General features: G+C 34.9%; 1 protein-coding gene across 2 annotated transcripts in view; it reads left to right on the forward strand.

The window, feature by feature from the left end:
• The window catches only part of PSME4 (proteasome activator subunit 4), an 84729-nt gene that overhangs the window by 27742 nt on the left and 32007 nt on the right, over positions 1 to 24980 (forward strand). The window contains exons 5-20 of one of the 2 annotated variants that reach the window (XM_044772438.2): positions 270 to 419; positions 1918 to 1981; positions 2530 to 2604; positions 4693 to 4815; positions 6704 to 6796; positions 7350 to 7615; positions 9978 to 10164; positions 10943 to 11032; positions 11790 to 11854; positions 12110 to 12260; positions 14382 to 14480; positions 14701 to 14770; positions 15433 to 15515; positions 16149 to 16364; positions 16804 to 16961; positions 17963 to 18058. In XM_044772438.2, the coding sequence (XP_044628373.2) occupies positions 270 to 419; positions 1918 to 1981; positions 2530 to 2604; positions 4693 to 4815; positions 6704 to 6796; positions 7350 to 7615; positions 9978 to 10164; positions 10943 to 11032; positions 11790 to 11854; positions 12110 to 12260; positions 14382 to 14480; positions 14701 to 14770; positions 15433 to 15515; positions 16149 to 16364; positions 16804 to 16961; positions 17963 to 18058 (1986 nt within the window). The remainder of the gene's footprint in view (positions 1 to 269; positions 420 to 1917; positions 1982 to 2529; positions 2605 to 4692; positions 4816 to 6703; positions 6797 to 7349; positions 7616 to 9977; positions 10165 to 10942; positions 11033 to 11789; positions 11855 to 12109; positions 12261 to 14381; positions 14481 to 14700; positions 14771 to 15432; positions 15516 to 16148; positions 16365 to 16803; positions 16962 to 17962; positions 18059 to 24980) is intronic. The other variant, XM_014842992.3, reaches the window with a different exon arrangement.

Here is a 24980-nt window from a genome sequence, read left to right on the forward strand (position 1 = left end):
GTGACTTTGTATTTTTCTTAGTTTTATCAACTTTATAGCATTTCTCTAAGTCCCATAGACAAGAAGAAAATTTACTTTATCCTAAGTGTGACAGGTATTTATTTTAGAGTTATAAAAATATGTGTTCCTTATAGGCTACTTTGACATTTGTAGTGTGTGATGTATCTTATGAAATCCATTCCCCCCTCCCCTTTTTTTGTCAGTTATTTATTGATATTGTAGAACTTTTAGACATTGATTCAGAAACATGAAAACTTTCTTTTTATTAGATATTTTCCAGCAGATGCCACAGCTGAGATGCTAGAAGAATGGCGGCCTTTAATGTGCCCTTTTGATGTAACAATGCAAAAGGCCATCACTTATTTTGAAATATTTCTTCCTACCTCCCTTCCTCCAGAACTTCACCATAAAGGTTTTAAGTAAGTATATACATATCTTGACAAATTCTAGAATACAGCAGGAAATACAGATATATAAGCAAACTATTAAAGCAATAATAAGTAAAAAAAGCCTTTTACCAGCTCAACCATTATGTTTATTATACTTGAAGTGTGTGAAGGCCAAAACAGTTAAACATGATTGAAAATAAAGGAGTAATGCTTGTATATCAAACCAAGTAAGATGAGGGCTTTAAGAAATTGAGAGAGAAAAAATGATAAATGCAAAAAGGAGTGGAAAATACCAATAAATAGGTAGTAATAGAAATGTTAACTTGCATAGAATTTAGGAAAAGGAGAAGTATTTTCCTAAAACTTGGGTTTAACCGTCATCACATATAGTTTTTCTTGGATCTTTTTTTTCTTTAAGATTGGCACCTGAGCTAACATCTGTTGCCAGTCTTCTTTTTTTATTTCTCTTCTTTTTCCCCAAACTGCCCCCCGTACATAGTTGTATATTCCAATTGTACTATGTGGGACGCCACCTCAGCATGGCTTGATGAGTGGTGCCATGTCCGTGCCTAGGATCTGAACTGGTGAAACCCTGGGTCACTGAAGCGGAGCGCTTGAACTTAACCACTCGGCCGTGGGGCCGCCTCCCGCTTGGGTTTTTTTTATAATCTTTTTTTCTTTTACTTTTTCTAATTTTTGCACCATTTTTAAGAACTATTTTTTTCTAGATGACTGTAGGTATATAATAAACCCTAGAATGAAAAACATTTGGACTGTACTTTTATGAAAAAAGAAAACAGTATAAAAAAAGACTGGAAGGATAATAGTAATTATCACTGTCGTGGGTTGATGCTTAGTTTTTCCCCCATGTTTTCTACAGTGAGATGTCAAATCTTTTATTTCTGTCAAATCAGAAATTTTGTATATAGCCATATATTTATGAAATGTTAGTTTTAATTTAAAAATTCTAAAAACTTATAATTTCTTTGAGATTTGTAAAGATTGGTTAATAATATTCAAACATTTTCTTGCCTCTGTATTCTCTTCTATTTCTTTAATTTGAGATAGTTTTCCCCACTATAATTTAATTGCATCTAACACTTTGTGGCTCATTTCTTTTGTGGAACATTTACTATAGTGCTAGTTAATGGCGTAATTACTAATTGGCTTACTAAAGAAAAGAAAGTAAGGAAGAGTTGGAAGAACAGGTAGTAACAGGAAAATATTAAAGGAGAAAGGCAAGGAGAGGAAGGAAAAACTTGAGCAGTTGTTAGATAGGAGTGGGCGATAATTGTTTGACAGTGAAGTAGAAATTTGATGACATTACTCTTTTTTAGCATAAATAGGAAGGGGAATATTCAGACAAAAATAGTCCTTTGTTCCATTAACTTTTTAACTTTCAGTATTATTTTTTCTAGGTTGTGTAGTTATCATTAAGAATAATAGATTAAAAAAATACAAAGGATACCTGGCTTTGAACCACTTTCTATAAGTCACTTGCTATTTATAACAAATTTTTCTTCTTCAGACTTTGGTTTGATGAATTAATTGGCCTTTGGGTTTCAGTGCAAAATCTCCCACAGTGGGAGGGGGTGAGTATCTCCCTTTTTTGCTATACTTTTTAGTTTGGAAATAAATATATCAGATCATTTGATCAGTAGCTTCAGTTCCCTGGAATTGGCTATTAGCCATGTTATAATCAGTTTTTAAAATGTTTGTCTGCTGTATTCTAACAGAAGTAGACATTTCATTATTTTGGTTTTGTTAATATCTGGAAGTGCACACATGCAGTGGAGGACCTCGTTTGTCTCCTTTTATACCCTCACTAGCATGGCACTGGCTGGACACATAGTGGATACTTCCTATATGCTTATTGGATTGAAATTTCTTTTTCTGTTTGCATTGTGAATAATGCTTTGTCGTTTTCCTTTTTACAAGCATTTCAACTGCAGTTGATTTTAAATGGGTGTCAAGAATCAGAACTTACATTGGAAGATTTTTTAAAACTGAGTCATAAACCATATATTAAGTTGTACTAATAATGATTGCTGAATAGAACAAATGGATGAGAAAGAGGTGTGACTGTGACACTTAAAAACAACTGTATGTACTTAATAGTCTTTCTTTTGTTTGCTTTCAGCAACTAGTAAATCTCTTTGCTCGATTGGCTACAGATAATATAGGGTACATAGATTGGGATCCATATGTACCAAAGGTAATTAAGAACATTTGAACATAAAACAGCACTGACATCAACTTTATTCTTTAAGGAGACATGCTTTGTATCCTAATTCCTAATATCACATAAAATATTTTTTGATTATTAGTAAAAAACATACAACTTACAGAGACAGATCATTTATTTTCAAAAAGTAATTTGATCATATCAAAGTTATCATAAATGTGTGGTTTTTGTCTTACCTATTCAGGGCATGAGGTATAAGTTTCAGAGTGAGTAATTTAGAAAGTAGTATGTATGTTATTCAGGGTGTCATACATTCATACCTTCCAACAAATTTTGTATATTGTATTTGAATGCTATTCTAGAGTTTTCCCCACTTTTTAGATCACATGATATATTTGCCTAGAGTGCCTCTAGGTGTGGTATTCCTTTCTTTTCTTTTTTGGTGAGGAAGATTGGCCCTGAGCTAACATCCATGCCAGCCTTCCTCCATTTTGTATGTGGAACGCTGCCATAGCATGGCTTGATGAATGGTGTGTAGGTCTGTGCCTGTGATCTGAACCTGCCAATGCTGCGCCACCAAAGCAGTGTGTGCAGACTTAGCCACTACACCACTGGTCAGCCCCTCCGTGCAGTGTTCTTAGCACTGCATCTTCGATATTATTTCACCTGCAGTAGAGTCATCCGGGAGCTTCAAGAGGACTGGCATGGGGCATGCAGGAGATTCTGATGCATACACTCACAGGAGAGCAAGGCTAGGGAGTGGCAGAAGGCAAATGCTCTGTTTGCTTTTGCTTGTGCTGTCTTCCTCTATTGCTGGCCAGTAGAAACGAAGAAGTAGTAGTTTTTTTCCACCTTCAGGCCCCTTACCTTTTAGTAATGACAAGATTTTTTTTCTTCTCCACAAAGCCCCCCAGTACATAGTTGTAGATTCTAGTTGTGAGTGCCTCTGGTTGTGCTATGTGGGACACCACCTCAGCATGGCCTGATGAGTGGTGCCATGTCTGCACCTAGAATCCGAACTGGCGAAACCCCGGGCCGCCGAAGTGGAGTGCGCAACCTTAACCACTCGGCCACAGGCCGGCCTCAATGACAAGATTTAAAATATAAACTTAAAAGTTAATTGCATTAAAATGCAATTGTTAAATGACAGATTCAAATGCAAATTCCTTTCTTTTCTTTTTTTCTTTTTTTCTTAAAGAAGATTAGCCCTGAGCTAACATCTGTGCCAGTCTTCCTCCACTGTGCCATCTGTGCCTGCCTTATATGTGGGTCACTGCCACTGCATGGCTGTAGGTCCATACTCTGGATCCAAAACTGTGAACCTGGGCCACTGAAGTGGAGTGTGCTGAACTTTAACCACTATGCCACAGGGCCAGCCCCAAAATGCATATTCTTAGGGGGAAAAAAATCAAGTTGTTGTTAAAATTTTGAGAGGGAAAGTGATCCTCTAGAAGAGACTTGCATTTTGTGCATCCTTGGCATGGAATGAAAGCATAGGAAAAATAATTTTATGTGCATTTAGAGAGACAGGAGTCAAAGTACTTCATGTTTAACTGCAGCTACCTATGTTTTGCCCTTTTTATGTTTAGCTATGTCTCATTTGTCTGTTTTTGGGTACACAGATACAGCTGCTTCATATCCATATGCCTGTGACCTCAGTGTGTCCTTAAAAAAAAGTATGTAGAGGGGCTGGCCTGGTTGTGCAGCGGTTAAGTGCGCATGTTCTGCTTCGGCGGCCCGGGTTTCACAGGTTCGGATCCCGGGTGCGGACGTGGCACCGCTTGGCAAGCCATGCTGTAGCAGGCGTCCCACATTTAAAGTAGAGGAAGATGGGCATGGATGTTAGGTCAGGGCCAGTCTTTCTCAGCAAAGAAAGAGGAGCATTGGCAGCAGATGTTAGCTCAGGGCTAATCTTCCTTAAAAAAAAACAACAAGTATATAGATATTTTTATATAACTTTTAAAGAATAAAAGCAGATTACTAAACAGTATGTGATTTTGCTTAAAAACTGATGAGAGTACATCCAATAATACTAATATAAAGCACTAAAGTTATTTAAGGAAAGAATTATTTGATACCTGTAAATATTTGTTTTTAATTCTTTTTTTCCTTTTAAAGATATTTACGAGAATTCTGAGAAGCTTGAACCTCCCAGTGGGAAGTAGTCAAGTATTAGTCCCAAGATTTTTAACAAATGCTTATGATATAGGACATGCTGTAATATGGATCACCGCTATGATGGTTTGTAATATAGTATATTTGCTTTATATAGTTCATCTAAATTTTGTGTTAACCATACAGAAATCATGTACAATCACATAAGTCTATATTAGTGACTTAGTTGGTCGCTTGATTCTTGGATATTTTCTGATGTAGTAAGCTTATGTTTATCAGACCCAGAATATAGTCATATGTACCATTTATAAATCTCCTTAACCAATGGACCATACAAATAGAGTCAGAAGTTTAGAGTTTTGAGAGATTCAGAATGTCTGTAGCAGTTTTCCAGACCAGGAACTAGGCTCGTAGATAAAAGGACTTTCCCAAGGTCAAATTGATAATGATAAAGGTAAGGTGAGAGTTCAGGGTTCTGCATATGCTCAGTATTAATGGATTGTGTCAGTGTCCACACATTACACTGAGCACAAAGCTTATTCACAAAGCAGTCTTAGTGAAGGAGAAGTATGAAGGATTATTTTATTGACACCATTGAAGGAAAGTAAAAATATATCCACATGCATGGTCTTTCGAATAAGAATATTAGAGCAGTTTTATACTGTAATTTTCTGGATTGTCATTCATATTGCTTCTACAGCTGTCTCCTTCTGTGTTTGATATTTGATATTACTCTGTGTCTGATATTTTCTCCCAGTTATGTGGTTTGGTTGGTTTTTTTGTGTTGGTTGTTTCTGTGGAAAAGGCAGAACGGTTGTGAGAAGTTTAGCTCTTAAATTTCATTGTAAGATTAAAAGGAAAAAAGGAATTCAAGCTCCTCCTGTTTTTGTTAGTTCATTATTAAACAGAGGGGGAAACCCCGTTTTCTTGCTTCTATTCAATAGGAGCAAAAACATTTGGATGTTTACTGTCTTACATAAGCCATGAGTTGGAACTTGTTTAGGAGCCGCAGAATTAGATAGTGATTAGTATCAGCCTTATCTTAATTAATAGTGCTACAGTGTTTTCATTGGCAGCTTCATTTTGTGTTAAATATGAATATTTAATATAATAAATCAACAATGCTAATTAGAATTTTAGAATTTTGAAAATTTTGTTGATATTTTGCTATGGAATTATTATGGTCTCTTACTGGTCTCTAGTCTATGGTCTTAAAACCATAATTTTTATGGTCTCTATTCTGTATTGGGAAACATGCCCATAGATTTCTTTTCAGCTGGAAGACATGTTTCTAATGTAACGTGACATTCTACCTTAGGTCTGTGCCGTTTCTTGAAAGCAGATCATTTTGAGACAGGCAGGAGGTTTCAAGGCCAAGTTGTAGTCCTTTATCCCCAGGGCTGTTCAACTCGACAAGTTGAATGCTAGCTTTTCCTCATTTTTTCCCTCAAGTTATGTTGTTGTTTGGTTGGTGCTTTGTGTGTTTTAGTGATAGATGAGTAAAAATGTTTTTCTTCTGAGTCAATATGTGGTCAAATATAGCAGGTTTAATCATTTAAAACATTTAGAAGTAATAAAATATTTGAATGCATTTATGTAAATCTCACTTCTTCATTTCTTGCAATGAGAAGTTCACTTCTCGAATCACTTAAGGGATGCTTTTTATGTCTGATGTTACCACTCTTGGTTGTTTTAAGATGATAATCTTAGTGACAAAAGTTATTCGACTGCAGAAGAGTGAAAAATAGTGTTATCCTAAATTGAAAGGTATCTTTTCAGTTTTCTAATTTGTTTTCAGTAAGTTGCCCTTATATTTAGTAGAATGTTTTAAATTGATTTGTATGAAGTTCATTGGGAAATTGTTTATGACTCTTATTTAGATGTAGAACTAAGTTTTGTCAGCAGGATGACTATGAACCACATTAAAGATTTTTATGTAGGTCTGGGCCTGTTAACGCCTTCAATTTTACAGTATTATGTGGGTACTGATATTTTTACTCTTTTATTTTAACAGGGTGGACCAAGTAAGCTAGTACAAAAACACTTGGCTGGTTTGTTTAATAGCATCACATCTTTTTATCATCCTTCAAATAATGGGCGCTGGCTGGTGAGTATGTCTGTTTTTCACTCTAGGATTTGGAGTTTTTCAGTGTATGGTCACTTGTAACTATTGGCTGTTGTATAACCCGTAATTGATTTTCTGTCCTTCATATAAGCTTTAGCTGTATGTAAGTGATTTAAGTTGCTGTTCATAGAACATACAGAAATAAATTAAGATTATACTGGTGTGGTAACTGGTGACAGATGCCACCTTTTGGCAACAAAATGTTAGCAAAAATGCCACAGAAGCATGGAATCTGACTTTCAGTTTTATTGTCAGACTTTTTGGTTTAAATTGCCTGGTTAAAATGGCTTTTCATGTAATAGAAGATTCTTGTGGTGCTAGAAATTAAAATCGAACTTTGAAACACATTTTTATTAATTATTATCAATAGTTAATTAGTAAGTATTTTATTCTGTCTAGTTATGCTGTGCAAGTCTTTGTAATAAAATTATAAGAGCTGTTATTTTAAAAATCTTTACCTGGGTGGGTAGAGAGGAACCCTGAATATCTATAGAAAATAGAACCTACCTAGGACTTTTTGCTTCTGTGTCCCCAGAACAAGTTAATGAAACTACTTCAGCGATTGCCAAACAGTGTTGTTAGAAGATTGCATCGCGAAAGATACAAGAAGCCTTCTTGGTTAACTCCGGTGCCTGATAGCCATAAGCTTACTGATCAGGATGTTACAGACTTTGTACAATGCATTATTCAGCCTGTCCTCTTGGCTATGTTTAGCAAAACTGGTAGTTTAGAAGCAGCCCAGGCTCTGCAGAATCTTGCTCTCATGAGACCCGAGTTAGTAATACCCCCTGTACTTGAAAGGTAAGTGTAGCTTTACTTGTTTTGTTGAAGCCTCAGCCATGGCTAGGCTATTCTGGTTGTCTGTTGCCTCTACCCCTCTGTTCTGCTTGATTCTCTTTTCTTTTCTGTGGCTTCTGTTTTGCTACCTTGGTGCTTATTCCTGTTTCTAGAGGAGAAGGAAGACATTTTAACCTAATGATTGGTAACTTGATGAAGGTTTATTGGAGAGAAAAGAAAATTGAAATGAAGTGGATCAGTATTTTGGATTATTTGCACATTTTGGGTCCGCAAGGTTTTTGCTCATAAATTGAGCTCTGGCTGTTTTTTCGTCAAAATGGGAGTGTCACTAAATATTGAGAATATGGCAGTGAAAGTGATTTTGGATTTCTCATATTCCTTAGAATCAGTGATACAGAAGAAAATTTGGCTATATTTATTATTTTCATATATTGTATAATGTTGTGTGTATTGTTTTCACAGTGTAGATTTTATTGCATTCATTTTGTTTTGTATGTTGGAACAGTAACAAAAATAGTTCTCCGTTTGCTAAGTGACTGTCACAATATAGGCTTGCTGTGCTTCCCAAGGGAGAGCTACTCTCAATTGTTTTGAGTGTTCATGAGCAGATTAATTAAACTTTCTGTTATTCCTCTGTTGCCTGAATTTGAGCCTTATATTTTCTCTCTAAATGTCTTCATCAAAAGTAGAAGAGCATCAGTTTTAGAGCCCAGAAGAATCTAATAGTTTGAGTTCCATACAACTCAGATTTGTCCAAGGTGCTTAGTGGCAGAGTACAGACAGCAGCCTATTTTCTGACTCACTGTTGATCACATTTACTTGGAGAAGGGTACCCTGTTTAAGATTTTGACCAAAACAAGACCCCATTATCTTTATATGTGAGTTGCTTATGTTCTCTTGCCCTGTCTTTTTTGCCATAAATATTCAAGTTAAGTTGTACCTCACTTTCCCAACTTCTATTCTTGTGTCCAACCTTGGGGGACTGAAACTCTTCCAATACATAGAACTTAATTAGGAAATGGAATGAGGAAGTTAGGCAGTTTGCTCTCTGTCTTCAACCCCCAGTGTTCTTTGCTACTTGACCTCCATGTGGTAGCAGAAGCTAACAGTCAGTGGCAGGTCCCTTGATGCTCCTTGGAAAGAGAGACACTTGCCTCCATGGGGTTTCAGCTGCTTCCATAGTAAAATTTTGGTTTGGGGTGTTTTGGTGTTTCTTTAACTTCCTCATTGCTTTGCCTTATTTTAGTGTTTTCCAGCTTGTTAATTATGAATAGTGAGATAAGTTTAGTAGAAGGAACAAAGCTTACAAATACAAATACAGTTGTCCATCATGGTTTTCTTTGGTTTTCAATTTTTGGGCAAATTCAGTATCAGTATATTGAGTGAACTATACTTGACCAAGATAAAGATTTAATTGACAAAATTGACGATACAATGGCATTTTTTGAGACTCCTTCAGTTGTAATTTTGTCCTATTTAGAAATGACATGGTTACCTTTTTTGGAAGATTTTTTTATTTTATAAAAGCAAAGGTCTTTATAAAAATCAAGTTGTAGAAAAAATTTTTAGGTACTTAGTTTTGTCTCCTAAAGATAGCCTTTGTTGAAGAGCTTGGTATATTTTGAAATAAGCATAGGTTTGGTTATTTTTTTAATCCAATTATAAATCCTCCCTTTTTTCCTATTTGCCTTATTATTTACATATTCTGCATAGGAGGAATTTCACTACTTTTTGGGGATTTTTTTCCCCTATAGGATAAATTCTCAAAAGTGAAATTGCTGGGTCAAAGAATGCATGTTCTTGGCTCTTAAATACTTACTTAGTGATTAAAGATTACATTTGTCTTATTCCCCCCCAATTTAGTCACTGTAGTGTCAGGAATATTCTCATATATTTCTGATAGCAGATTTTCAATTTTAAGAGTGTAAAATAGGAAAAATTTCAACATTTTAATAAGATTATTTTTCCTATGAGAGGAGGAGTACAGTAGCTGTAACTTGTTATTTCTGAATTCTGATAATCGCTGGCTATTAGATTGGATGCAGTCCTGTTGGAATGTGGAATGTGGATTAAAATGGCTGAAATAATAGAAAATCTACCAGTTTATGTTCGTTTTTTCATTGTGAAATTTGCGTGGAGTAAGGTGGCGAGGTAGCAGGGCATTGGGAAAACGTGCAATATTGTCTCTGTACCTTTCCTTTATTTGTGTGATTCTGTTACCTCTGAGAGCAAATATTCGCTCAAAATATTCTGCTAGCTACAAACCTTTAAGCCAAAATGCAATTTATGAATTAAGTATATTTAATGTATTATGTATGTTTTATCTGTGATGGAAAGTTTTTTTAAATTCTGTTTCAAACCATAGAACATATCCTGCACTAGAGACTTTAACAGAACCTCACCAGCTCACAGCTACTTTAAGTTGTGTAATTGGAGTTGCCCGCAGCTTGGTATCAGGGGGTAAATGGTTTCCTGAAGGTCCAACACACATGCTACCTCTGTTGATGAGAGCATTGCCTGGGGTGGATCCAAATGACTTTAGTAAATGCATGGTGAGCATATGTATGATTCTGTTTTGTATCTAAGTTTATAATTATGTAAATGGACATCCTGTTAATTTTTCTTCAAATACTCTTTAGAACATAGTTCAATGTAAAATTTGTTAATTATAACAGAATTATATCTGTAGATGCCCAAGTTTAGCTCTGTGGACAGTTAGTTGATCTATGTAACGTCTTCCTTCGTAAGTAATTTGCTATAACCTGTGTGCATTTAATGATCATATGTCGTAAAGGTCATTATATATTTACTATTTTCCTTAAGCAGAGCTATTAAAAACAATAGCGTGTGAGTGTTTGCACTTCCCTTCATCTACACTGGTGATGGGGCATGATAAAGGTTACTGGGTATAAAAGTGCCAGATCCTACTTGCACACACATCTTCTCCTGACTTAGAGCATTGTTCGTCTGCCCTCTTCCCCGGCCTCTAGCTTCTGCATTTGCATTCACTATTTACCCTTAGTTAATGCCACATTTTTAGCTCGGAGGCAAAGTAACTTCTCAGTGACAAAAGGTTGGAGAATGTTGTGTTTAAACCTAGTAAATAACTGTATGAAAATAAATTTAGTATCACTTCATTACTAAAGTAAAGCTAGTTAGTTGTGAAGAACCTTAAAATGTTGAATTCTAAGTGAAAAATTTCCAGAATGATTGTTGTGAGATTTCTATCAAGATAATTTATTTGGGTACTTTATTGTAGCTTATGGTGTACTTATGTTTTTAAACTGGAATTAATTTAATTAATGTTAAATCTTTTACATCTTCCCACAGATCACATTCCAGTTTATAGCAACATTTTCCACTCTGGTGCCTTTAGTAGACTGTTCATCTGTACTACAAGAAAGAAACGACCTCACAGAGGTAAGGATGCTGTGTGGTTGTAAAAAGATAGTTTAGCTGAGTTCTAATTCTTAACTGTATATGCATAGTAATACTTGATAGTTTAAAAGCAAGTTTGAATATGTGCCAACAAACTAAAATTAGTGTTTTGTGACTAGGATGGTGTAAATGGGGGGCTGGGTCGTCATTGGTAAGACAGTCTGCGGAGCACTCACCAAAGGGGGCTGGGTCAGTAATAGGCCATTTTTGTAAACAACTGAATCTAGGGCTGTATTTCCAGATTTTTGTCACTTTTCAACTTTTTGTTAAGCAAAGGTGGTGAAGTTTTATTTTTCCATCTTCTTGTGATAGGAATCTGTTGAGGGGATCAGTGCCTAATGAAGAGAAATTTACTTTATTACTGTCTTGTTCTTTTAGAACTATTTTCTTTATTGCAAGCCTTTTAGTACTTGACTTGTGTCGTTTGTATGTTTAAGTAGTAAGAGATCATCCTTTCCATACACACCAGCAGTTTAAAAACTAATTGATAATAAAAATGGCTACTTGCCTTCTGTTTTTGGCCCGTATAAAATATGTTTATTACTTCTTATTTTTGTTCCCGGAAAGTATTTGATCACGTTGTTCTAAATTGATATGCGATTATGGTGCTGTTTCTCACAGTGCACAATATAATAATGTAGTGTTAGATCTATTTTGTAGGCCATCATTGAGTTCTGTTAGTTCACAGAAAAAAAGTCGAAGGCTGTTTTAAATTTTTCTTCACATTGGCGTGTTGTAGGTGGAACGAGAACTTTGTTCAGCTACAGCTGAATTTGAGGATTTCGTCTTACAGTTTATGGACAGGTGAGCATGTACCCCGGAGCCACCCTTTATCTGAAATTCAAAAAGATTACTCCTGTCCCACCAACTTTAGTCTCTCTCTGTGTAGCAGCCTGTATATAAGTATTTCTCAAGTTACAAAATGACAGTAGATTTGTGAGCCATGTACATATTCAGTAGCTATCACTCGAATAGTTATGACAGTAGACTTTTATGTAATCATCTTCAAAAATGTTAATCTAGTTCTTAGTTGCTAAAATTATACTTTGGATTATTTAGATGCTTTGGACTTATAGAAAGTAGCACATTGGAGCAAACAAGAGAAGAGACAGAAACTGAGAAAATGACTCACCTGGAGAGTTTGGTCGAATTAGGTCTGTCTTCTACATTCAGTACAATCCTCACTCAATGTTCCAAAGAAATATTTATGGTAAGAATGCATTGCTGCAAAAATAAATTCCAATCTTATAGTTGTGTTTGATTCTTTAAAATTGAAGTTCGGGTTACTTTGTGTGTATATCATGCCAAGTGATCCTCATTATTTGAAAACTCCATATTTTTGAATTCACCTACTTGCTAAAATTTATTTGTAACCCCAAAATCAATACATGCCGCTCTTTTGTGCAGACGTGTAAAAGTGGCTAAAGACTGGAGTTCTGCATGTTCCCAGCTTAGGTCGAACATGGTGACGCTTTGCCTTTTTGTTTCAGCTCTCATGCTGGAAACGTGTCCTTTTTGCATCTATTTAGTGCCAGGTTTTTCACATCGTTGTGCATTTTGTTAGTGATTTTGCTGTTTAAAATGGCCCCAAGAGTAGTGCTGAAGCACTATCTAGTGTTGTAAGCGTAAGAGAGTTGTGATGTGCCTAACCAGGAAAATAACACATTTTAGGTAAGCTTCGTGCAGGCCTGTGTTGCAGTGCTATTGGCTATGAGTTCACTGCTACTGAATCAACAATATATGTTATATAAGGCGTCTTTGAACAGAAACACATAAAACAAGATTATATATTCATCAGTTGATGAAAATGTAACCAGAGGCTTGAAAGAACTTAATCCTGTACTTCCCCTAGGAACAGTGTATTGTTCAGTATTTGCAAATTCAGTGCTCACAGCAACTTTATACATTACTACAAATAACAAGAATCTACTGTACTTTTTAAATTTACAACTAAATATTATTTGGGAGAAAAGTTTTGGAAATTGTTTATGCCATCACATGATAGAAATTAAATTCTAAGTATAACAATCTGGCAAACTATAGTGGATTAGAAATAGTTTGTCCTCATAAGGCATTCTGTAAATGTTCCATATTGGTTGATACCGGCAATGTGCAGTATGGTATTTATGACCACACTTTATTTCCATTTCTGTTTGTTTTCGTTATTCTGAGATTATCACTGTTAATATGTTTATCCTAGTTAAAAGTTAAACTGCCTTATAACTGCATGAAATATTTACTAAGATTATGTTAGTATAAAGAAAGTAGGGGCCGGCCCAGTGGCACAACGGTTAAGTACCTACGTTCTGCTTTGGCGGCCCGGGGCTCGCTGCTTCGGATCCTGAGTGCAGACATGGCACCACTTGGCACACCATGCTGTGGCAGGCATCCCACGTATAAAGTAGAGGAAGGTGGGCACAGATGTTAGCTCAGGGCCAGTCTTCCTCAGCAAAAAGAGGAGGATTGGCAGCGGATCTTGGCTCAGGGCTGATCTTCCTAAAAAAAAAAAAAAGGGGGGGGAATTAGTGTAGGGGCTGGCTTGGTGGCGCAGCAGTTAAGTGTGCACGTTCTGCTTCAGCGGCCCAGGGTTTGCCAGTTCGGATCCCGGGTCTGGACCTTTGCACTCACTGCTTGTTAAGCCATGCTGTGATAGGTGTCCCACATAAAACAGAGGAAGATGGGTATGGGTGTTAGCTCAGGGCCAGTCTTCCTCAGCAAAAAGAGGAAGATTGGTGGCAAATGTTAGCTCAGGGATTATCTTCCTCAAAAAAAAAAAAAGGAAGAAATTAGTATAAATAATCTCTTGTTTAACCAAATTCTTTTGAAAGGAGTTTATAATTTTCGGCATTGTTAACCGATGTCTAGAACTCATTCTTTTATTCAGCAATTAACTTAAATTTCTGTGACCCGATTGTAAAATCATAGACTGCTATTAAGTCTTTTAGAGTAGAGATAGAGGTTTATAGTTTGTAGTTGTCAGAATGACAAACTGTAAAAGGTATTCCAAAAAATTCCCTTTGTTATATTGAATTTGCCAACCAGATAATTAAATTGCTTTTGCTTCCAGCAGCTATAATTTTGTGTAGTATTTCTGTAGCAATAAAATTTCATGCCTCAAATGTTTTGTTCATATTAGGGCCTTGTGTAAAGATTATTCGTAGACATGAATGCAACATGATTAAGCAAAGCCTTACAAATTCAGATGGTTAAAAAATTCCTAGTTGGTTATTTTTAATATAGCCTGAATATTATTTTCTTTTATATTTCATAAGATGTTTAATTTTCTTAAAAAGGTTGATCAGACGTTGTCATTTCTTACATATCTTAACAGGTGGCCCTTCAGAAGGTTTTTAATTTTTCTATTTCACATATATTTGAAACAAGAGTCGCAGGGCGCATGGTGGCGGACGTGTGCCGTGCTGCTGTCAAGGTGAGTTTGTTTTTTTTGGACTGACGAATTAAGGAATCAGTAACTGACAAGTTTCTGTGGTTAACTATTTTAGACATGCTTGTTATACTTAAAATATATACTTCTTCCAGTAGCTGCTTACAGCCCTTAGTTGCCACTGAAAATATTGCTGATGCATATTTTGTGACTGTTAAATAGTTGTGTCTTTCAAAAAAAGTTATTTATACAAATATGTTTTTAGTGCTGCCCAGAGGAATCTTTGAAGCTATTTGTTCCCCACTGCTGCAGTGTTATAACTCAGCTTACAATGAGTAAGTCATAAAATTATTATTCTGTCTTTACATTTGTAGATAAAATCTTTTCTTGGTTTCTAGAATTCTGTTGGTGAAAGCAGATTCTTTAAGCTGTGCAGTATTTTAATTTTGCAGTTTTGGGGAAAATTGCTCAAAACAATGTATCATTGGGTTGACAGGTAGCTTAGAAATTTTCCTTTATCAAATTAACATGTTCATACATACAAGGACCATCCAGAGGTTGCTATCAAAAATATCATTTATTTGGGTCGATCCGGTAGTGTAGTGGTTGAGTTCGCATGCTCTGCTTTGGCAGCCCGGGGTTCATAGGTTTGGATCCCAGGTGCAGACCTGCACATTGCTTATCAAGTCATGTCGTAGTGACCTCCCACATACAAAATAGAGGAAGAGTGGCAAAGGTGTTAGCTCAGGGCCAATCTTTCTCACCAAAAAACATAAAAAATATAAAGAAATCAGTTATTTTGTGAGACGTGGAGGGGCAGAAGTCCTGGTTGATGTGTTTATTTTCTTGAAAATTGTTTCCACTTCCTCTGGAGCAAGTTTAGCTTTATGAAGAAGAAATGAAAGTCTTCCCTAAAAAGAGAGTTTTTTCAGCTATTAGAAATGTTAATATTAAAAATGATGTATTTAGTTGGATACGTATTTTTCCCCTGACACAGTTTTGCCATTTCTAGATGATGACGTATTAAATGAAGAAGAGCTGGACAAGGAGTTGCTATGGAATCTTCAGCTTTTGTCTGAGGTATTGTCAGGCTTTGGAATAAGAAAATATTACTATGAAAGTGTTGACTTATTTTAGGATTTATCCTTTTTCTGAAAAATTGACTTTAAAACAGATAAAGAGTCCTGTGTTTTGGAAATTTCTTGATGTGGCTGCAAAAAGTCAGATCTCTCATTCTCTTGTTAGCAAAGGAGTGTGGGTAATTGTTGATTACTTCATGTTCAACACTATTCTTTTTACTGATCAATGCTAATATGGATGACTCATTACTTGAAAAATTTTATCAGACTGGGCAATTTTTTTTTCCCTACATTCCAAAATTGGCCACCAGTGAAACTTCACTTTCCTTTATGGGTTAGTTCAGGAACCAAAGAACAGATACATCCAATTAAGTAAGTTTTGTCTCTTTAAGGAGATAGATGCTTTTGAAAAGAATGTTACTGTGGCACATGAGGGCCTAAACTCAGAAAATGTGTCTTAATTTTAAAAAAGAATCAGTTGTTAGAATATTACTGAAATAATCCTAAAATGAATTACAGTCACTTTAAGAAACACTGTTACACTACTTTCGTGGTCATACATTGACCTTTGCATTAATTGTTGATTCTGATCTTTTAACCAAAATGTCTTTAACTGTTTTCTTCCTCTTTTTAGATTACTCGAGTGGATGGGAAGAAGTTGCTTCTTTATAGGGAGCAGCTTGTAAAGATCCTCCAGAGAACCCTGCATTTAACCTGTAAGCAGGGTTACACTCTGTCTTGTAACCTTTTGCATCACCTTCTTCGTTCTACCACACTCATCTACCCTACGGAGTACTGCAGTGTGCCAGGTGGCTTTGACAAACCTCCTTCTGAATACTTTCCTATCAAGGCAAGCATTTTCAATAATTTAGGATGCAGGGATATATTGGGGTTATTTTTCTAAGGGATTGAAAGTGTGGATTTATTTTTCTTGTACTTAAAGGTGTCACTTCTTTATTTTTAAGGTAGGTTATTAAAACTTACTGGAACGCTTTAAACCTGCAAAGTGCAACATAGCACTGGCGCTAACTCTAGTTTTCTTTTCTGTTTGTATGTGAAATGATTTGGTATGACATGTCTAACCTCCACAGTTGCATTTTATTGGGGAGCTCAGTAGCCTCACATACACTCACTGTTACTCTTTTAGTAAATTCATATTTGAGTGCTCTTCAGGGAGACCTTTTCCAAGAGTGATAATGAAGGGGTAATATGGTGTTTTCATGTCATTATATGTATATATTCTTTTTTTCTACTGCTCAACTTTCTGAACAAACCTTCTTCTTTTCTAGGACTGGGGTAAACCAGGCGACTTGTGGAATCTGGGAATCCAATGGCATGTTCCTTCTTCTGAAGAAGTGGCTTTTGCCTTCTTTCTCTTGGACTCTTTCCTTCAGCCTGAGCTCATCAAACTCCAGCGTTGTGGGGATGGGGAACTTGAAATGTCTAGGTTAGTTTTCTTTTACAGTCAGTTATATGGTTGCAGACTAAATCTTTCTGTGTCTTTCTTTCTTTCTCTCTCTCTGTGTGGCATATATGACGTATTAATTTTTAATGTGTTTTGAATATCTGCCATAATTATAGTTAGAAAATCATTTAATATGGTGTTATATAACAGAAATTTTGTCATGATATTTAAACGTTTTAAACAGAAAAACTCTAGATTGCTTTTAGTGCCTTCTACTTAGCAATTTCACTTGTGCATCTTTGGGGAAGCGTGTGTAGGTATGCCACTCTTGAAAGGAAATGCTTACTTCTCTAGATTCAGCTTACATTTTATTGGGTTGTTCTTTTTAGTAACTCATGTTATTGACAGTAATGTTGCTTAGAGAAATATTTATATGAGATTATTTTGTTTTCTCTCCCAGGGGACTTTAACAAGAAACAATTATTAGAGACCATTAGACTTTTATAGTTTGAATCTTTGATAGTTCCTGTAACAATAGTAAGAAAATTACTCTGTGTGAAACGTGAGGAAGTTTTAATGAGCAAATTCAGTATGAATGGGCTTGGAGAAGGGAGAAGTATGGGTGACTTAGGTCGCCTAGCTGGTACCCTGAACTGCTCTTGGGAGTAAATGTTCAGCTGGTCCATTTTTAAAAGATGGAAAATGCTGGAAGATCTCTAATGCTGTTTTTCCTTTTAGTGGTAGTGATCTTTGAGTAAACAGGCGATTAAATTCAGAATTGCTTCATGAAGGGCAATCAGTTGTTACTTGTGATTATTTAGAGCCTGTTTGAATGTTAACAGGTCTAGTATTACCAGTAAATATGCTTAATTACCTTTTACTATTATGTGGGTAAACTGAAGACGCTTGCCATTTCTTTGCCTTAATTTTGTATATCCCCACTTGATAAAATTTTTGTATGTCACCCTAGACTGTAGAAGTCTTTCTGTTAAATAAGGATTTGGAGTCTTCTAAAATATGCAGACATCTTGTATCTTTTCTAGAGATGATGTTCTACAGAGTCTGACTATAGTGCACAACTGTTTAATTGGCTCAGGAAACCTCCTACCTCCGTTGAAAGGAGAGCCGGTTACTAACTTGTAAGTAAAAATAGCCACTTTACATATTTTGCTGTTTTGCCATTTGGCATTTATTTTAAATCTTAGTCACATAATGAGTCACTGGTTTTGTTATTGGTGTTGTTTCTGTATCACTTTAACCTTTTTGTCATTGTTAGGCCAAAAATACCCAAGGCATAATTTAGGTTTATAAACTTTAAGGTTTTATGCAGATTTTCATATGGTACCAGGATAGAATAACCAGTGTTAATCAGTTTAAAAATAGCGACTTGGAGATATTAAGTTCACCTGTTAGTATACTGAGTTAATTAAGAGAAATAAACTCTTTACAAAAGAACGAAAAGCACTCTTTTTGTCTACAGTCAATGTTGAGTTGGGATTTTGTGGCCAAAAAATGGGAGTGTTTTTAATAAAAATTTGTTCAGTGTTATTCATTGTAATTTTGAACTCTTTAGATCTCCCAAGTTGCTTTTATGAATTTAAGTGCTTTTCAGAGCATTACTGTTTTGAATGGATGTCTTGATTTAGCCCAGTGTTAGTGCTGCCATTTAAGTTGAAAAAATTGAGTTGAAAGGAAATCAGCAGTATATAACTTTAGCTCAGTTATTGCGTATGTAGATGCTAGTTTTGGTATACCATCTGAGGTTATTTTCTCTCAACACCAACGTCTTGTTGCCGAACAAGTTAATGAAAATCACATAAAAACGAGTAAGTAACCCCTGTCCCCTCATAAAACACAAAGGGGAGAATTATTTGTTGATTTTGCAACAAAAACCTTAAAAAGCTTCAAGGAGTGGTTTTAAAGTGTGGCTTGTTTTTACCATATTTTATATAATTGTTTGGAGTCATACTTTTTATAATTCCCGCTTATTTCACTCTAAAAACTGTTTCTAGGCATTGAACTTTAGATTGCTCATTAGATTTCAGAGGGAGAAGTTAGGGTCATTTCAGGTAAGGAAGTCTGTATTAAGTTTGCCTAGGAATTTGCTGGATTCTTTTAAAGAACTTTTGTTTTTCATCAGTTTTTATAGTTTGACATATGAGCAATTTTACCAAAATTCCTTTTTCTTAAGAGAGATTAATTTTACAGTATTTAAAAATGATATACCTACAGAAATGGTTTTGATTTTTCTCATGATCTTAACAGTGTGTAATACAGTACGAACTTCTTTATGGCATGCTAAGCTGTTTCATACATGACAAATTTGTTCCATCAGTAAGTTTAGTTCTGCTTGAATGTGTTGACAGTGAGAAGTGTGATCATTTAATCCAATAATTTATCTAAGAGGAAAAGCATGTGTCTTCTGTGTGTATTAGACTTTCAGTATTGAAGGATCATTAGGACGCACTCCTGAAGGGTCAGCTCAGGAGGCTTAGAGCTTTCCATTGCAGTTCATGTCAGCATGTAGCCATGTGTATGCCACGTGCATATTATAGTTAACTGTGAATTGAAGCAAAGCCTTTATCCTTTGAAATAAATGTGTGTCAGGACAAAAGTTCCATATATTTAGTTATTATAAAGCCATTTAGGTTTGTTTATAATCAAATGCATTTTCAATAAGGAAAAGAATACCATGTTGTAAAAATTTTATGAATGCCATGGAATATAAATAAGTAGATTGTTAGCCTACATTACTATACATTATAAGCTATAAAATTGATCCTGAGTATCCTTTCTAGGTTTTTCCCAGAAAAGTTGAAGGAGAAAGATGATTCAGACTGAAAAGTTTTGTTTTAGTTTTTACTTTTAGATTGAAAATTTAATATAAAACAAAATGAAGTGATACAAAATTATATTTAATAGATACATAATGTTTACATATTTGAAAATATAAAATGTTTTCTTGTATATTTAATAATATATAATGAAATAAAATATAAAACAGAAAGCTTCACTTGTTTTAATCATTGAACAATACACATTTTTAGGGTTCTTTATAGTTAGTGCATGTAGGCGGGATAATGATTATACAAAGTAGAGTTAAAGATGAATGAGCAGCCCTTTGCTTTTGAATTGCCAAAATGAGGGAGTTTATGAAGTCTTCCCTGAGCTTTTAAATAGGTCTTAACAGAATCCTCTCCATTAAAACCAGTTTCTAACTGGTATCACCTTCGCCTGAAATTTTAGTTTATGTTGGCAATGTGTGACTTTTTTACATTTATTTTCTTTATATAACAGTTAGACTTTTTGCAGATAGTAAATTAGTTCTCACTAAAGTATCCTAAAATAAAGTTAGCCTTTTAAGTTTCTAAAGTGCTTATTCTAGTATAGGTCAATAATTGTTAAAATCTTCTAAATGTAAAGTGATTTGAAAAAACTAACCAAATAATTGCAATTTGATGGTGCCATTGTTCTGTGATGTTAAATCACACTGCCTTGTGAAGAAAGAATATCAGTAGCATAATTCCTGGGAATTATCAGCAGGTCAATTTGATACTAGTAGATGAAAAGCAAACTCTTTACTTTGGACATTAATTACTCCATAGAAAATAGAGTAAAAGGTACCAGGAGGGGGAGAAAAGGAAATATATGATTGTGACAGTTGCTTTAGAGTAATGCCTAAGATGCCTGTGGAAGTCACTCCTGTTAATAACAATTTGGCTGTGGTACTATGGGACATTATGCATTTTCTGAAATACCAGACCAGTTTTTGGAAGCACATAGCAACTCAGACAATTCTTTTTTTAAATTTAAACTCATAATATAAATCTCAATTAGGTAAAGTAGTCTAGCTGCTTTAATTTTTTTTGTCAAATCACTCATTAAGTTTGCCTTGCGCATGTGTTAGTAGTTGTCTTCTAGGAAAATTGCAGTAATGAAAAAATGAAAATGTAGTATAGCTTTATTTTCCTGCAAGAAAATCTAACTTAGTTCCTAATACAGTATATGGAAGATAGTCTTAAAATCCATTGTTTAGGGAAATGTCTACTAAATGTGAAAACCAATTTTCTGTGATTATGTGATTGGGGACTGACCCCCAAAAAACCAAAAAACCGGAAACTTAGATGAGTTCATTATCCTAAGTATAAAGTAAATGATATATCTAATGGTGTCTGCATTGTACTTTTTGGCCTTTAGCAGTCGTAGGGTTACTAAATATCTTGTACGTACTATAAATTTTGTTGTTTCAATGGATAAAATAAGGTCCCTTGAGGGTAATTTAGGGTAAATTTTTTTAATTGAGTACAGTTTTAATTTTTAACAGTTTTGTCAGATACCAAGGTTGCTGAATTAATCTTAAAATGGAATCTCTCTATTTTGCTCTTGGAACCTTTAGTTAATCATTTAATAGAAATATTTGTGGTATAGTTTATACTCACAGTTCTACTAGATGTGGAAGTTGGATTATGTCTTTCCAGGGTCACACAGGAATTTTGGACACTTGCCTTTAATCCTCAAGTTGTCATTAATTTTCCTTTTGCAGTATACTCTTTATAATCTTTTAGGTCTAACCAGCTATTACAGGATGCAAAAAAAACTAACATCTATAAAAACAGGGTTACTCAAGGTAGAGGAGTCATCATTTTTCATCTTAAATATTTCTTCTTTACTTTGTGCCCCTTTCCTCTGATAGATCTGTTAAGTCATTCTTAGTTAAATCATTCTTAGGATCTCAGCTTTTACTAACTTTTCACTCAAAAAAAATTCATACTTAAGGTCTAAGAGTTGAGACCATTTCATTAATATGTGAAAGGATGTGTTGTTATGCGATGAGGGGCAGGGCTAGCTAACCTCTCTTGGCACCTCCAGGAAACTACCCAGCTCTGCTGGGGGAGCTGCACACAGAAAAGGAAACAGTTACTACTCCACGGTGAGTAACCCTGTTTTCTCCTTATTTCACCTTCTGACTGTTTTCATTGATTTTTAAAAGCTTGTGTGTCAGACGTGGAAATAGTTCTTATGCTCAGAGTTAATTTTAAACCCAGCAGTGTGTAACATTTCTCTTTACTTAGCAGCCTTTTGTTCACCCGGTAGAGTAAGAGCCAGCTTTTCCCTTGTGTTGATAGCTATTATTGATGCCTGGGATTGAATTGGATAACAGAACACAGAAATAGGCCAATTGTCCCTTGTGAAACAGTTGTAACCTTGAGTGGAAGAAAAATCTATGAGTGGCTTAGTTTTGTACTTTTAGGTTTGTGATCATTGGCGGGGGGAGGGATCACTGGGAAGCGTACATTGTCCTTTCCCTTACGGACAGGAAGAATTGTCGTTTGCACTTGTTTCATAACAATTCATCTAGCCTTTGTTTGCATATTTAATTTGTAGTGTATATTTTTGGTGTGTGTTATCAATTCTTTTTCACCATCCTTTCTTTCCCACCAGTGATTATTTTCATAGTTCTGCTCTAATCAGATCTAAAGAAGATTGCCATCTAGTGGTACAAATAACAAAGTTGTGGAAAACTTATGTCTTTTTTTTGAGTGGCACAAATATTGAACACATTTTGTTATAAATTAGGTGGCCTGCTACTGTCTAGTTGCTGTGAGGCTGATTGAACTTTATTGTTATTGTATAGATGGTATTGTTTGTAATATGTTGTGTTGAAATTATTTCCCGGGATTCTATGTAGTTCTTGAGGTCAAATTTTATTACTGTTTGTAAAATGAACCAGTGAATGAGTAGAATGAATTTCACTTGGGGTGGGGGCTGATGGTATGTGATTTAAAATATGTATATTGCTACTACAGCTTTTAATCAGAACGTAGACCTGTATGTGTTGATAGCACTGTAAGTCTACTGAGTTAAGATTATGTACATAACTAAAAGTTACAAGAGCAGTTTTAAGTATCACTCCAGCCCAGCACACATAGACTTGTAATGTGGCCACAAAGAAATAGAATCATAAAGTCTTACTTCGGTAACAGGTAGAGATTTCTTTTAGAAAATTATTCTTCTAAAGATCAGAAGAAATATTTAGTATGAATATGTATTTATACTTGCTGAGAAACTTTTAGTGTAAAACATGTCAATCCAGTTGGAGTTTAATTAGATAGGAAGAGAACAATTAAAGCTTAAACTTAGATAAATAAGCATAAAAGGAACTTGTGATGGGTAAGAAATAAAGTAAAGCTGAAATGTCTATCTAAACAGATGCCTTCTATATACTTGAGATAATGGAAGCTGTGTTTTAATTCAAGTTTTAAAAGTAAAAGCCTAAGCCATTTTTATTTAAATGTACTAATTAATGTTTTAAAATCTCATACAAGTTGATATATTTTAAAATAGTTATAATAAGTGATAATATTTCTTCAGATTTTCTGATAGAAAAACAACTGAGAGTGACATGGATTTTAAAAATTAGCATCAGGGCTCTTAAGATGAGGCTTATTTTTAAATGTGACCCCAGTGTAATTGGGGTTACTACTAGAGTCTGAAATGCATACAAGAAAAACATTTCAAATGCTCAACTGATAGTATTTTTGTTTGATAGTTGGTGGGGTTTTTCTTTTTTGATATAGTAAAAATTATTCAGAATAATTTACTATTGAGATTACATTTTATGTTGTTTGTAAGTGTAATTTTGTGACAATTAAGATGCATGCTTGGTTCAGTGTTACTGGTACTGGGGCGGACTGGGTAAGGGACATTTGTACTCCTGCTTTGGAAAACGACGTATGTCTGTAGCAGCAGCAAGGAGACGTGCTCTTCTGTGATCGCTTATGACAAACGTGTCCCCATGCTCTGCCAGGGAAGTGGGGAGGGTCACGGGCTTGTGCTTGATGCTTGTTACTGTATGAGCACAGCCCTTTTTTCTCTTTGGTGATGAAATCTAATTTCAGTAAAGATGTTGGATTTCCCTTTAAGTTCATTATAAAGGAATCTGATTTTATTTTTAACTGAGTAGATTCTGGATACGTATATATTTTTCAACCATACATAGTTTTACAGTATGCTCGGGTTTGCAAGCTGTTGCCAAAAGTTGAAGCTTTGTAGAATGAAAACCAGATTTTAGGAATTTGAATTTGAACTTAAAAGTCTCTGAAAAGCAAATTGGCGTTTTGTATTATAAAATATTACCATTCTTTGTTTATACTCTGTAGGCTTGGTTTTGAAACTTGAGATGTATTATTGCCATCGTAGGGCACTAGATTAGGGCAAGGAACATAGTTAAATAATTGACATTTTAGTAATCTTAATTTTATTACCCTTTTAGATAAATCCCAGAATTTATAACTACCAAATATGATGGTAGAGATAATTTACTTAAGAAATACAATATGAATGGGGGTGTGTTGATTTATAAGTGCTTTGTCATTCATGAGTGATGAATTATAAAACTTATGTTTATTACTAATTAGCCCTGTATTGGACATGCTCACCCCATATTTCCTTGGCATTTGTGCCTACGTTCATCCTCTTAGAAAGTATTGTCTCTGTTTATAAGAAGTTATTGAATCGAATCTCATATTTTGAAGTAAAACGTTGAAAATTAACTTATGGTTTTCATTGAAGAAAGTTTAGATTTCGGATATAAAGGTTCATATTACCCAGTAAAATCTATTCTTGAATACCTACCTAAAAAGTGATTTTTAACCATTTAATGAGTTTAACTAGCTGGGTCTGGTTCTGGTCACATAATTCTTGCGGGCAGATGTTTAGTTAGGAAATGCAGTGTTTTTACATCTGAACTTCTTCACACGTGGTCGGATTTTACTGCAGATGGTAGGAGAGATCAGTCTGTCTGTTTGTAAGAGGAAGGGTAATGATTATCTAAAGAATCTTGTCTGCTATGTATTCTACAGGAAAATTTGACTGTGAGTTTTGTGTCTAGTTTTAAGCTTTGTTATACCACTATAAAGCAGCTGACTTTTCTTTGTATAAATGTTATCAGATTTAAGCTTGTTTACCCTTGAATATTGAATATTATGTTCATTTGGGTGGTGAATTTGACTGCCTAAAGTGATTAAATTCAATCAACATTTTCCTTAAGATGAATAATAC

This window comes from Equus asinus, chromosome 6 (assembly GCF_041296235.1).
Source record: "Equus asinus isolate D_3611 breed Donkey chromosome 6, EquAss-T2T_v2, whole genome shotgun sequence".
Taxonomy (NCBI): Eukaryota; Metazoa; Chordata; class Mammalia; order Perissodactyla; family Equidae; genus Equus; species Equus asinus.